The sequence below is a fragment of the Moschus berezovskii genome, chromosome 2 (genome assembly GCF_049115385.1).
Source record: "Moschus berezovskii isolate FMDL1 chromosome 2, NW_MosBer_1.0, whole genome shotgun sequence".
NCBI classification, from domain to species: domain Eukaryota; kingdom Metazoa; phylum Chordata; class Mammalia; order Artiodactyla; family Moschidae; genus Moschus; species Moschus berezovskii.
In genome coordinates, this window is record NC_142461.1 from 139,121,757 (window position 1) to 139,136,609 (window position 14,853).

The following is a 14,853-nucleotide window of genomic DNA, read 5'->3' on the forward strand; positions in this document are numbered from 1 at the left end:
GGCTCCCAAGGGCCAGCTGAGGGCCAGCCCTGTAAACAGTCTTTTCTGGGGACAACAGTATCAGGCCTTCTTTATCAGCTCTTTTCTTCCCAGTACCATAATTAAAGGTTGTTAATGTCTCACAGTGTTAAACATTTAGATGGTTATCATGTGTTTTCCTGTTCTAATAAAAATATGAGTAATGAGTGTCTCTCTAATCATTTTTGCTTTTTGGAGTGGATCATAATTCCTGTAAAGAGTAAATATTTTTTCTGAGAATTTCTAAAATCTTCTACGTTTAAAAAAAAATTTATTTATTTTAATTGGAGGCTAATAATTACTTTACATTATTGTGTTGGTTTTGCCATACATTGACATGAATCTGCCCCGGGTGTACATGTGCTCTCCATCTTGAACGCCCCCCTTCCACCTCCCTCCCCCTCCCATCCCTCTGGTTCATCCCAGTGCACCAGTCCCGAGCATCCTGTATCATGCATCGAACCTGGACTAGTGATTCGTTTCACATACGATAATATAAATGTTTCAAGGCCATTCTCCCAAATCATCCCACCCTCGCCCTTACTTGAATCAGTTCTAATGAGGTGGATGAAACTGGAGCCTATTATACAGAGTGAAGTAAGCCAGAAAGAAAAACACCAATACAGTATATTAACGCATATATATGGAATTTAGAAAGATGATAATAACCCTGTATAAAATCTTCTACATATTTCTAATACATATTTATATATTTTGTCCTCTCTTTACCTTTTAAAAGTCTTAGTTCTCATCAGTAAATTTTTCTTGGTATTTGTTGTATTGGTAAAAACTACACTATAGATTATTTAAAATTATCATCTTCATTAATACTTAACTGCTTATTGGTTCATCTGCTTTTTCTGATGCTCTGATAGGCCCTAGTTGTGATAATGTTGAAGAAGACATGAATGCTTCTGCCCGAGGAGCTTCTGCTACAGTTTTGGAAGAGACACGGAAGGAAACAGCCCCAGTACAGCTGCCAGTTTCAGGGCCAGAGTTGGCCGCCATGATGAAGATTGGAACCAGGGTCATGAGAGGCGTGGACTGGAAATGGGGTGATCAGGTCCTTAGAGATTTGAGTTAAATGTATTAGCCACACATTAGTCACCCTCTGCGCATCCTGAGCTGCATGTGATGAGTGGGTAGAGACTGGAATAAATACCTACACTCAAAGACAGGTGTGGTTGACAGGCGATGTAGTTACCGATTCCTGGGTGGGCGAGTAGAATCTCAGCACCAGTAGAGAAGGGCAGCAGCCTGCTCTAGGGCCCTTGAACAGGACCACATCTTGGAGGAGTAGCGGCTTGTTTTGGGAAACTCCTGGCCTAGGCTTGACTTGAGGTTCAGCCTGGAGCAAGAGAGAGGGTGATCAGGAGAGAGTAAACCGCGTCTGCACAGTCACATCGTGGAAAGCTCCGACCCTGCCTCTGAGAGCTGATGGCCGGGTGCCAGTTAGGTGTCTTGACCCAGCAGCTACAGGCACCTGCTTGGGCAGTGTCTGTCCTTCCCCTTCTCCCCCCAGCACCTTACCCCCATGTGTCTGTCGGGTCTCCCTGAGTAGAGGTTGGAACTGGGCTCTACACCATTACTCGAGTGACTAGCTAGGCCAGTGCTCACCCTCCTGTGATATGGAACATTCTTGTCATGTCCAGGTTTTCTCAGCTTCACTCTTAAGCATGTACCTCCTGAGAATCATCTCAGAAAATCAGTGTGTCCAGGACAAATAGCAGCATCCTGAAAACAGCTTCTACTCGTAGAAGTTAGAAGTAGAGTTTCAGTCTTAAGGTTTGAGGGAAAATTGAAGAGTGAAAGGGAGTGAGGAGATACTGGTGCTTGTTTGAGGTTCCCAACCATGTGAAGCCCCATGAGGGATGAGGGGGGGGCCAGTGAGCAGGGTGGCAGAACCAGGCTGGAAAGTCTGGTGTCTGCATTGGCTTATAGAGGATGCTAAGTGAGGAGGTGGTTCTCTCCCCACTTAACCTGTTTTGTTAGGAGTGTGGGCAGGTCAGTCCTGGTGTTCTCCTTACAGTGGTGAAGTGAGCTCTGAGTATAGGTGGGTTTGGAGCCCTCCGCTGACTTGAGGTCTGTGCAGCCACCCTTACAGGCAGTGTTCCAGTGAGAGGCCTGCACCCTGTTAACCAGTCTTTGTTTTGGCTTCCTCAGGATGGACCTCCTCCTGGCCTTGGCCGTGTGATTGGTGAACTTGGAGAGGATGGGTGGATCAGGGTCCAGTGGGACACAGGCAGCACCAACTCTTACAGGATGGGGAAGGAGGGGAAGTATGACTTGAAGCTGGCGGAGCTCCCAGTCTCTACGCAGCCTTCGGCAGAGGACTCAGACACGGAGGATGACTCTGGTGGGTGTCTGGGGCCCTGGCAAGCTGAGTGCATGTGCCGTTTGTCCGTCCTTTTGGGAGTGAGGGTGGCTCTCCATGGGTGGTGCTTTCCGTGGCGGTCTGGTTGAAGCAGGCCCGGGAGCAGGAGTCCCTGTCCTTCTTGGAGATGGTGTTGTAGGGGCAGCTGACGTAGCATAGAGCCTGCTGCGCCCTCTTTTCTGGGGGGTCTGCTGGGGATCCCTGAGCCGGTGCCTCATGTAGTGGACGTTGCCTCACCATGCCCTGGAGCATGTGTGTTTCCTTCTTTCACCTTCTCTTAGAATGTGTCACACAGTGTGGAGTTAGTCAGTACTTTACTGCCTTTGGTAAAATGAAGGTGAGAATTTGGTGACCTCAGAAAGTTAATTCCAATGTATTAAGAGGCAGGATTGTAGGAGGAGGGCTTCATGACATCTTTCAGACATGTCTGAAAGACCTTGGGATACCAGTCTTGGTGAGACTGTCCAGGAGGCTGGCACTGATTTGGGGGCTCAGGTGTCTGCTGTATGCATGGGATGGCAGGCTCCCAAGATCACTTTTATGGTTAGGAGAGAACACCCAAGAAACTGAGTTCACTAGAGAAAGGGTGGTGTGGGAGGTGGGCTAGGTGTTCTGTGCCCATGGTGTGTGCAGGCCACTCCACACATGTCAGATATAAACGGATGATGCCTGTCTGGGGCACATTAGGAGTAGCACACGGGAAGCTCTGTGGCCCCACCTAGGTAGTCGATGCTCATTTGTTACCACTGCATCTGACAGTGTCCAGGACAGTTGTCCCTACTCCTGCCTCTCTGCCAGGGGGTTTCATTTGTGAAGTTGGGGTCCTGAACAGGGCTGGCCAAGTGACAGAAAGATGGTCCGGTTCCACGTGTATTCCTTATCAAAGATCCAGTGATCTGTACATGTGAGCACCTGGTTCCCTTCCATGGAAGCACCCACCTAATACTTATCCAGGGCGCAGCCAACTTAGCAGCAGCCAGCTTCTGACATTGAAGTTGTTTTTCTAAGGAATGAATCCTTGGAATTGTTCTAGTGTTTCTGAGCTGTAGGATGAGATTGCTTTAAAAAATTGAACTGTAATGGAAAAGTCTTATTCCCTTCGATTAGTGTGCGTGTTCAGTGCATCCTGAATTCCACCTTTAATATAAAGAACTGCTTCCCTTTCTACAGTAAGAGAAGAAGTATGTGATATTAAATCCCTTAAGTTATGTGTAGAGACATTTTCCAGTTTTTTTTTTTTTTGGAAGTATAGTTCCTTATTTTGATTCTTTTTTTCAGAAGCTGAACAAATTGAAAGGAATATTCACCCCACTGCAATGATGCTCACCAGCACTGTTAATTTACTGCAGACTCTTTGTCTTTCTGCTGGAATCCATGCTGAAGTCATGCAGAGCGAAGCCACAAAGACCCTCTGCGGGCTGCTGCGGATGTTGGTGGAGAGTGGAACAACAGACAAGACATGTATGCAGTGGAGAGTTGTGGGCCAAGGGGTCGGTTTGGGTGTGTGTGTGGGTGATTGTGGGTGTGTGTGTCAGTGTGGTAAGGCCGCTGTGATGACTTACACAGACATGGTAGCTGCGTTCGCCATTATCAGCACCGCCCTCCACGGTGGTAGGCCTGTCGCGGCTGATGAGCGTGCACTGGTTTATCATTGGCGCCCAAAGCTGGTAGTCCCCAGTAGAGCTCACTCGTGGTGGTGTACACCCTGCGGGTGTACACGGCACCACAGACACGGCCTGCCCCATCAAAGTACTGCAGCCTGGGCCGTCTCAACTTCAGAAACTTACTTCTTCACAGTTCTGAAGGCTAGAAGTTCAAGATCAAAGAATGAGCAGGTCGAGTTCTTTTTTATGAGTCTGAGGGCAGGATCTGTTTGAGGGCCCTCACTAACATCTGATGGTTTGCTGGCAATCTTTTGGCATTCCTTGGCTTCCCTCATCTTCCCTTTGGCATCCCTCATCTTCACATGGCATTCTTCCTGTATGTGTCTGTCTCCAGATTTCTCTTTTTTATAAGGATGTCAGTTACATTGGATTAAGGACTCATCCTTATCTAGTTTAGCTTCATCTAAACTTAGTGCATCTGTTTCTAAACAGGGTTGCATTCTGAGGAACTAAGGATTAGAACTCCAACATGTGAATTGTGGGGGAACATAATTCAACTCTTACAGAGGCTTAAAACAAGAACTTCACTCTCTGAGAATTTTAGATAGCCGAAGTCCAAAATCAAGGCATGCTCCTTCTCACACTCTGGGGGACGACCCTGAATTTTAGCTTTTGTTCCTCCAGGCTTCAGAAGTGTGGTGTGTGGTCACATCATTCCAGTCTCTGCCTCATCTTTAGTTGAATGCCTCCCCTCTTCTTTTCTCCTTCCTATAAGTACCTTCGTTTGATTTTGTGTTCACCCTAATCCAGTATAATATCATCTCAATCTTTATCTTAATTATATCTGTGAAGAATTTATTTCCACATCTAACTCTGGGTGAACATGAATTTTGAGGGTACAATGCAGTCTACCAAAGTGTTTGAGTATGTGAATGTGAGTATGTGTAAGTGTGGGAGAAGTTGAGGAAGTGATTGGAGCAAATGTGTGTGTGTGTGTGTGGGTGCAGGTGTAAGTGTGTACGCATATGTGAGATTGAGTGTGCATGTGTGTAGTTGGCTGTGTTGAGAGTTTGGCTGTGTCCGTGACTGTGAGAGTGGCGTCTGATGGGGTCAGGTGCCAGGACCTGTGCACGTGTGTGGTTAAGTGTGACTGAGTGAGTGGCGTGAGCGTGTGTGTGAAGAGCGGTGTCCCTGGTGAGCAGGGAGCTGGACTGTGGAAACTGGGGAAGGGGAACTAGTCTGGCATCAGAGCGGGTCACGTGGCATGCCCCCACCTCACAGTCTCTGCCAGCCAGGAGGGTGTGGAAGCCCCAGGGGTCCATGAGTGCAGACCCTGGAGGAACAGTCAGGGTCACTGTCTCATGAAAACCTCCTACTCTTTTTTTAGGAATACAGTCTTCTTAAAACTTGGGCTGGGAATTTATGATGCAGACTAAATATAAACAAGCTTATGGGAGATATTTAAAACATGTGAAATTTACAAGCTATGGTATTTGCCCTCCCACAGATAACTGCTCTTTGAATTGTAGATTGTTTTCCTACTGCTTAGAGATAGTATGTAGATGAAATTCCTCAACGAGTTTGAATTACTCCACGTACCTTAGAGATTTTAAAATGTAAGGTGTTCCTTGAGCTAGCTTGCAAGTATTCTCCTGTTCTTCTCACTTAGAATCAGTGACATTGTAGTATATTTGTAAAGGAGCTTGTTATTGAAAATGTGTGACTTAGGTAAGTTGAAAGTAAAGGTGGTTCTGAGTGCTTGTTTTAGCGCGTGGGTGCCAAGCTGGTCTGTCTTGCTCTGCCAGCCTCCCCCAGCAGGCTGGTGTGCCGGGAGCAGCATCGGAGCTGGTGCACCCTGGGCTTTGTGCGCAGCATCGCCCTCACGCCGCACATGTGCGCGGCCCTCAGCTCCCCGCCCTGGATCTCGCTGCTCGTGAAGGTCGTGGAGGGACACTCGCCTTTCACTGCTGCCTCCCTTCAGCGGCAGGTAACTCACTGTGCTGCCACACTGATCCGTGCTCACTGTGAATTTTGGGATTGGGAGTCCCGTCAGTGTTGGCGTCAGGCTGGCCATCGTGATTAGGTTCCTAAGTGCAGAAAAGAACTAACACAGGGTGGATTTTCTAGATACCAATGCATACTAAGTCTCTTCAGTTGTTTCAACGCTTTGTGACCCTTGGAACTGTAGCCCGCCAGGCGTCTCTGTCCATAGAGATTCTGCAGGCAAGAATACTGGACTGGTTGCCACTTCCTACTCTGGGGCATCTTCCCGACCCAGGGATTGAACCTGCGTGTCTTACGTCTCCTGCATTAGCAGGCAGGTTCTTTACCACTGGGGCCACCTCGGAAGCCCTGGGACAAGAGGCTAAAGACATGAATTATTTTAAATTGATGAAGCTGTTAAGCCTTAGGTGACTTGCTTTCTATGACCAGCTGCTCTCACCTTCACTATAGTTGTGGTATACTTGTCTTGAGAAGAATTAAACTAAAGAAATTATTTTTTAATTAAATGAGTATCTCCATGCGTAATGTAGCCAATTTTTTTAACCTGATAATTCATATTATTAATCAACTTTGAGGTAATTATGTGGCTATAAAATAATATTAGAATTTTCACACGATTAATTGCATTATAGGAACACAAATTAAAATCTGTTACCTCATAATCTTTTGGATAATGGCTTTCTTTAATACTTGCTGTTTTAAATCACCTTGATCAGATCTTAGCTGTACATTTGCTGCAAACAGTACTGCCGTCATGGGACAAGACGGAGCGGGCCAGGGACATGGAGTGCCTTGTGGAGAAGCTCTTTGGTTTCCTGGGCAGCTTGCTCACCACGTGCTCTTCAGACGTCCCATTCCTCAGAGGTGGGCAGCTCTCCTCCTTCTTGCTGTCCTGGTTGAGCAAGTGGGGCGTCATAGCCCTTCCTCTGTGTATGTTCTACAGAATCCAGTCTGAGGAGGCGGAGGGCACGCCCGCAGGCTTCCCTGACTGCTACGCACAGCAGCACACTGGCGGAGGAGGTGGTGGCGCTGCTCCGCACCCTGCACTCCCTGGGCCAGTGGAACGGGCTCATCAACAAGTACATCAACTCACAGCTCCACTCGGTCACTCGCAGCTGTGCAGGAAAACCAGCTGAAGGGGTGGGTGCTGCAAGCTCTTTGCACATCTGGCAGTGTTTCTCTATAGACTGTTGATTTAACTCTCAAATTATCTTTTTAAATGCCATGTATTTTGTTCATGAATATATTTTAAAATATGAAAAAATTATTGAGGAACTAATATAAAAAGTAAATTTGGCTTAATTGTAAATGTGTGAGAAATAGGTAGCCCCCTAGGCTCTCCTCAAGTCTGCTGTCTGTCTGCACTAGGCTCTGTTAGATGACTACTTTCCTGACTGTGAGAACCCTGAGGTGGGGAGCCTCATGGCAGTCCTGGCTGTCATTGGAGGCATCGACGGCCGGTTGCGACTAGGGGGACAGGTCATGCATGATGAATTTGGAGAAGGCACCGTGACTCGCATCACTCCGAAGGGCAAAATCACCGTGCAGTTCTGTGACTTGCGAACCTGTCGTGTTTGCCCACTGAATCAGCTGAAGCCAGTAAGTGCGCTTGTGTTCGGGTTGCCCGGTATTAAGGTGAAGGGCTTTCACGTTAGAAGTGGGAGGAGCTTGACTCTTGCGGTTTGGGTCTGCTTTCCGGGTAGTGGCCCAGCTTGAGGAGAACGGCCTTTCTTTGCCCTCCATTCCTGCGGTTAATCGGGTCTCACAGGCTTGTATAGAGTAGCAGTTCACGTGTCTTATTTTAGCCTTTAAAGGCACGAAAGGCAGTTAGTTATTTAGAAGGTCTTGTGTAAGTATATTAGCTGTATTTATTTTAGAATGTGAATTTATGAAATTTATTTTTTATAGAACAACTCAACTTTCAAAAAACCTAAAAATAATTCCTTTAAAATGATTTTTAAAAAGCATTTTCATGTAGAAAATGCTTAATTACTGTGTTTAGTGACATGACTATATTTAGCAGGTACTGTCATCTTAAACCTGTGAACTGGGGGTCCATTGGGAAAGTGAGTGAATTATGTTACTTTGTGTAACCTAAGTGCAAGTGCAAGTGAAAAAGTGCAATTTTACTGTATGTTTCAATAAAATATTGTTTTCGATTATTATAGGAATATATGCATGTCATAGAAAATTTGAAATGTATAGAAAATACTTGAGAGTAACTACCACCATCATGTAATTATTGTTAAAAAGTTGACAAAGAAAAAACTAATGTTATATTTACTATACATGTAAATCTTCATCTTACCTTCAGGGTCATCTTTCAAAATTACTTTCAGATGTAAAAACAGTTTTGAATACATGTGTTATTTTAGAGTTAAGATTCCTGATTGTGCTAACTTTTCGGAACATTCGTTTGTTCCTCTCACTGGACACACTTTGAAGGTTTCTGTGGTCTTTCTTCAGCTCCCCGCCGTGGCGTTCAGTGTCACTAACCTGCCGTTCACAGAGCCCATGCTCTCGGTGTGGGCTCAGTTGGTGAACCTCGCTGGAAGCAAACTGGAAAAGCACAAAGTAAAGAAATCACCTAAACAGGGTTTTGCAGGTCAGTACATGTGCTTCGTGGTGAAATGGCTACAGTCTTAACTAGTGTTTGAGCAGTGTTTGTTCTTTTGTCAGAGTAAGTTCTTTGATTGCTGAAGCCTTTGCGTTCAGATGGATTGGCCATTGGTTGAGCGATGATGGGAGTGGTGATGAGAGTGTGCGATACAACGAATGATGCTGTGGTGGGGGTGGCACCTGAAGAACACCGGCCTGCGTATGTTCTGAGCACACCCTTTGAAGAGGAGTCTGTTTTCTCTCTCACTGCCCGTTAGCCTCCTGTCTTAATCACACTTTGGGACCTCTGCTTCTGGTCTCATGACAGCCATACCCGGCAGGGCCCGTGTGTCCTGCCTCATGTGGTATCTGGATGCTGGCCACCCATGCAAGACCCAGGCTGCTCGTGCTTAAAATATTCCTCTTCCATTGCTGTATTGATTTTCTTTACATTGCTGCTCATATGTTCTTTGTGAGTTCTTCTCCCTGGCTATTCTTTGCACATTGGAAATCCTTGTGGTTTCATCCATAATTTCTAGCTTTTTAGGGCCACTCTTCTTGAGTTTTCTCACCCATTTCTCCCATCCCTGTAATTGCTGCTGTAGGATTAATGATGGTGAACACTTTTAACTATGGATCTCCAGTTCACATATCTGGCTAGAGGGTCAGGTGCAAGTAAACCATGGCATGTCCACAATTTAACTAACTGTGTCTCTTAGCCAGTGTTCCTGCCTTCCAGGTACTGGCACTTGCTGCCCCAGCGGCACCCCTCACTCTCGCTGTGCCCTCGCACCCACATTTCCCACAGCTCCATGCTGCCGTCCATGATCCAGCATGTCTTGCTTTGGCATGCTGCAGCCATGACTATAGTCTCACTCTTCTTGTGGGCTGCCTGTATCTTTGTAGTGTCTTCCCTAGGCTGTTCCTCAGTCAACTCGGGGACATTACTGCAGTTGTTGCATTAGATAAAATTCTAGAGCTATCAGGGAAGCCCCAAGATTCTAGAGAGTGCCATGATTTTGATGAGTTATAGAACTGTATGTTGTAAGTCTCTGACAAAATTGTCTCATAGATGTCTTAGCAAGACAAGAAAGTATTTTATTTGTGATGTAGCTATCGGGTTGAAATTTTAGCAGTTTAGGAAATATTTGATTATACTAGCAATAGTTATGGAAAAGGAAATGGCAGCCCATTCCAATGTTCTTGCTTGAATAATCCCATGGTGAAAGGAACCTGGTGGGCTACAGTCAGTGGGGTTGCAAAGAGTTGGACACAACAGAGTGGCTGAGCATGCATGCAGCAATAGCTAATATGATTCTAACTGTGTTAAGCCACCTAATCGTCACCCCAACTCAAGGTAATACATGGGGAGCAAGAAGGGGAGAAGACCTGGGGGAGGTAGAGCGTGCTTCCCCACAACACTGGGGAAGGCAAGCCTTTCATTGCAGACAGACTTGGACATCAGCTGAGTCCCTCAGGGCAGGACCTCTACAGGGCTGAACAACAGCTGAGGTGGTCTACCCAAGCAGCATGTGCCTTTCCTGCTCAGTCCTTTTTTCCCCACAGGACAAGTAGACTTGGACCTGCTGAGGTGCCAGCAGTTAAAACTGTATATTCTGAAGGCGGGCCGTGCTCTGCTTTCCCACCAGGACCAGCTCAGGCAGATCTTGTCTCAGCCAGCTGTTCAGGAGGCTGCAGCTGCTCATACAGGTATCTTTTTAAGGAGCTCTTTTGGACCTGTAAGAAATACTCCAATAGAAAACAGCCAAGGGACACGAAAGGGAAAATACAGAAGGCTTCTACATGTACAAGGAAGATGTGCAATCTGGCCAGTAACTAATGAGAAGTTATAGACAAACCTGAGGGGATTTGATGGGGAGGGAGGGAAACAGTGTTCTCTTGCCCTGGTATATAAGGTGTGGTCTGAGGACCAGTAGCATTGATGACACATATGAGGAACATGTAGAAATGTGGACTCTCAGGCTGCACCACAGAGCCAAAGAATCAGGATCTGCATCTTTTAATAAGGCGGTAAAGTGGTTCATATGTGCATAGAATGGCACCACCCTCACACTTTTCTATGCTAGTGGGAATTTAAGTTGGTACAACCATCTAACAGGCATTTGAGTAAATGTTAGACTTTAAAATACATGCATCTGTATAAGTTGTCTTGTGGGAATTTATCACATGAAACGATGTTGTGGTGCTGACATCTTTTTACATCTCATCTGTAAACACGTGATGCGTGTTTCCAGGTGCTCACTGTAGTTTTTTTGTCGGTGTTATTTTTGTGCTGACATCTGAATGCCCGTTACTAGGTGGTGTACCCATATAGTGGAATACCATGGCACCATTCACAAATGATGATACATAATAGGTTTAATACCATGGAAATATCAAAATGATAAAAAGATATTGCTGTGTATATCTGTTTGTAGATTTGCATTCATCTGCTTATCAGAATAGTGATAGTAGAATTTCATCTGACTTTATTTTCTTTGTACTTTTCTGTATTACCTCAGTTTTCTGGAGTGAGCTAATTTAATTTTGAATAGAAAAAAAAAGCTATGAAATATGTTTTTATTATCTCCTATTGAAAGACATTGTGGTAAATATTATGGAAAACAAGATCGTATTTGTTTATGATTTACTGTCTGGAGTCAGGGTGGGGAGAGAAAATGAAAGTAGATGGCACTGTCCAAGGTATGGTCCTGTGTGCTGTAAGACGTGTGACCACAGTTTCATAGGCATCCTGGGGGTGCTGGAGCTGAGGGCTGGGGAGAGCAAGCAGCCTTTGAGGTGTGTGGCAGCCCTGGCTGCAGGGGTAAGGACTTTCCATCCTGGGGGAGGAGACAGTAGGAACAGAGGCATAAGCAGTGAATATTTGGGTACTGACCTTTGCAAGGATCTCAGGATTTATTGATGAATATGGGGCTAAAGCTGGGGAGAGGTTGGCTGAATCATGTGATAGAGTGCAGTGGCTACCAGGGTGAAATGTAAGGCTGACTGGGAATACGTGGCAGGGCCTTACATAATAAGGAGGATATTCAGGATGACAAATATGCTAGTGAGTTATAGGAGCATTTGAAACTGGGAGATCATGGAGATGGGGAAATTGTGTTAAGTGATGAAGTGTCTTCTGAGGGAAGGCATGAAAAAATGGAAAGAAAGTACCAGTAGAGACTGTGATGCTATAGTCTTTTTAGATGATGACCTCTTGGAAAATCAGTGAAAAGTCAAAGGTGGCTAATGTTTCAAGCTCAAGTTATAGGGAAGACAGGGAGGAGTGCTGTTGACAAAACTAGAAAGTCCAGTGGAGTATGTGGTGTTTTCCCTTGACCTACGAGTTACGTTTCCTTGACTTAACGAATTTAATTACAGCACACTGATTGTGAAGTAAATCTAATGAAAGTGCAGATTCATTCTGTATTAGATATTAGGGACCTTGAAGATAATCCACAACTGTAGAGGATCAGGAGACCATAGCCCAGGAAATTGGATTGACTGCTCTGTGGTTATCCCACTGAGGAACTGTGGCAGCACTGAATCAGGATTACCATCCTGCACTTGGTGCCAAACAGGGGCTCCAGATGGAGCTGTCTGGAACAGGGCTTTAAGGAAAACACCACAGCTGCCTGTCTTATGAAGTTTTATGGTAACATAGCTGCTAGCTGCACCAGCTGGTTTACGTGTCATCTCTGGCTGCTTTTACATTTCAGTGGCGGAGTTGAGTAGCTGTGACAGATCCTGTGGTCAGTAAGCCTAAACTGTTTACTCTCTGGCACTTTGAGAAGTTTTACAACCCCTAGTCATATTTGGGTTTGGTGTCAGTTTATAGTCTGAACAAGGGTTAACAAAAGCTAGGGCTGGAGATACAAACTTGGGGGTTTCATACAAGGGGCTTCTGCAGAAATGAGTGTACACCAAGATGGCAAAGGCAAAGAACTGGACTAAGGGCAGTAATCTGGGAAGTAGCTTTGGTTGGCTTTAAAGACACAGACAGATGAACTAAAGAAGGACTGAGGCCAGAAAGTAGGGAGTGAAAAAGCCTTGAAGATTTTGCTTGTCTAATGCTTGACTGGGTAGAAATCATATCTGGTTTAACACAATTAGTGCACTGTCTTTCATAGTAAAGATGTGTACGTGGTTGAAAATACAGTGTCACCCATATTTTGTTTTTAAATTCAGATGATGGAGCAGCTGTATCCCCTGACCTTGTGGACATGTCTCCTGAAGGGCCTCAGCCCCCCATGATCCTCTTGCAGCAATTGTTGGCCTCAGCCACCCAGCCGTCTCCTGTGAAGGCCATATTTGACAAACAAGAGCTTGAGGTATAGTCAGTAGACCTGGTAGTTTTAATCTGCTGCATTAAACTGTGAACAGCTTTATTTTGTATGTGTGCCAGAAGTGTATCCTCTTAAGGATATGGTTTGAATTTTAAATGATATGCCAAAATAATTCTTATGACTAGGTAGGTTTTAACCATGTCTGTCATAGAGCACTGCAATACTAGTCAGAAAATGAATGAGTTAAAACTTTAATCTTATTTTGAGTTTCTGTGAATTGTTTGTAAAAATTAACTAGATTCATCATGAGTTAATGCTGAAGTATTCATGGAGGGATCTTTTTCCAGGAAATATTATTATTGAAAGAGCCCTGCTAGACCTAGGGGTATCATATGGTGCTTGCTTGTTTGTTTCACTCACTCAAAAGCGTCTCTTGAACGTGCCGAGGCTCTCAGCCAGCGCCCTGTTTTGGAGCATGTGCCCTGCACTGCACGCATTGTGGGCTGCGTGGAGGGGCCTGTGGGCGTGTCCCCGTAGAAGGGACCTGATCAGGACTGAGTATAATGGAAACTCCATGGCCCACCACATGGAAGACTAGATATTTTAAAAAATCTTTCTTACTGTGTACTATATTAAACATTCTGAAAAAAAAAAAATCAAAGACAGCAGTAAACTCTTGAGCAGACAGTTTGGCAGGTGGAAAATACCCTAGTAGAAATCCTCAGAGACTGAGAGCCTGTTGGGAACCAGGATCCAAAGTGAGTTGGGAAGCCAGTTGGGTGTCGAGGGATTCTTCAGGAAATACTGGGCGTGGGGGCAGCAGGAGGAGGAGGGTGCCCGGTGTTCTCAGACCGGGTCTGAATGCTAGCTACTCCTTAGGTCTGAAAACCTGAGATGGGAGATTGGGTTAAAGCTGCTGCAAGGCTATGTTGCCAGTCATTTGTCAGATAAAAACAGGATGCGGAGAAGTGAGGAGCTAATCAAAGAAAAGGATGTTGAGCAGATGCAGCCCAGAGCCATGCTGGGAGGTGCCCAGAGCTGAGGGAAAAATAAGACTCGGAGGAAACAAGTAGACCTAGAGTTGTCCTTTATGAATCGGGAAGGGCTCTTGTACCAGAGAGAGAGCTACGATTGTTTTGTCTCCCTTGATTCTTTCTTTTTTTGTAAAGATTTATTTATTTATTCACTGTTTGCCTGCGGTGGGTCATTTCTACACCTGGGCTTTCTCTGGTTTCGGTTCATGGGCTTCTCATTGTGATGACTCTTCTTGTTGGGGCGCACAGGCTGTAGGTGCGAGGGCATCAGTAGTTGTGCCTTGCAGGCGCTCGTGCCCTGACTCAGCAGTTGTGGCCCATGGACTTAGTTGCCCCATGGCATGTGGGATCTTCCCAGACCAGGGATACAGTTGGTGTCCCACATTGCAAGGTGGATTCTTAACTACTGCACCACCAGGGAAGTCCCCCTCCCTTGATCCTGATGGAAATTCAGGTGACATTGTTCTGTGTGAAATGTCTTTTATTTTCTTTCGTAGATGGTTTAGTATCTGGTAGTTTTCTTCAGTCTTAAGGAGGTTGGTTCTAGACATTCTGGTGATGATTTATCATTTTCCCCTTAGTGCTGGCTCCTAGTTTCGAATTCTGTGAGATTTAGAATCTCTTCCAGTGGAAACCTTTGTTATCTTGACCAAAATGCTGAAACTTCGTTGGACTGGGATGGCACACCATCTTCTTAGCACTGGGTCTCCAGCAGTTTCTCTTGCCTAGGTTCTTCAGTCTCACATATACTCAGTTTTGCAGTCAGCCAAGGATTTGAGGTTGCACATTTTGTGGTTCTCCCTCACCTGTCCTTGATCTAGCAGGCTGCCGTCCAGTGGCACTGCCACTGTTAGTGACTTGCCTGTGGGCTTCCCTTGTGCTCAAGGTTGTCCCTATTCCTGTTTTCTCCAGGGTCTTCAAACAGTTTTTAAGAA

At 45.5% G+C, this 14,853-nt stretch overlaps 1 protein-coding gene across 5 annotated transcripts in view; it reads left to right on the forward strand.

Moving 5' to 3' along the window:
• HERC2 (HECT and RLD domain containing E3 ubiquitin protein ligase 2) overlaps positions 1–14,853 on the forward strand; it is a 248,598-nt gene that overhangs the window by 118,138 nt on the left and 115,607 nt on the right. For 4 of the 5 annotated variants that reach the window (XM_055398094.2, XM_055398096.2, XM_055398098.2 and 1 more), the window contains 10 exons: positions 894–1,081; positions 2,182–2,374; positions 3,671–3,853; positions 5,802–5,983; positions 6,717–6,864; positions 6,944–7,140; positions 7,369–7,599; positions 8,467–8,605; positions 10,165–10,308; positions 12,787–12,929. In XM_055398094.2, the coding sequence (XP_055254069.1) occupies positions 894–1,081; positions 2,182–2,374; positions 3,671–3,853; positions 5,802–5,983; positions 6,717–6,864; positions 6,944–7,140; positions 7,369–7,599; positions 8,467–8,605; positions 10,165–10,308; positions 12,787–12,929 (1,748 nt within the window). The remainder of the gene's footprint in view (positions 1–893; positions 1,082–2,181; positions 2,375–3,670; positions 3,854–5,801; positions 5,984–6,716; positions 6,865–6,943; positions 7,141–7,368; positions 7,600–8,466; positions 8,606–10,164; positions 10,309–12,786; positions 12,930–14,853) is intronic. The other variant, XM_055398095.2, reaches the window with a different exon arrangement.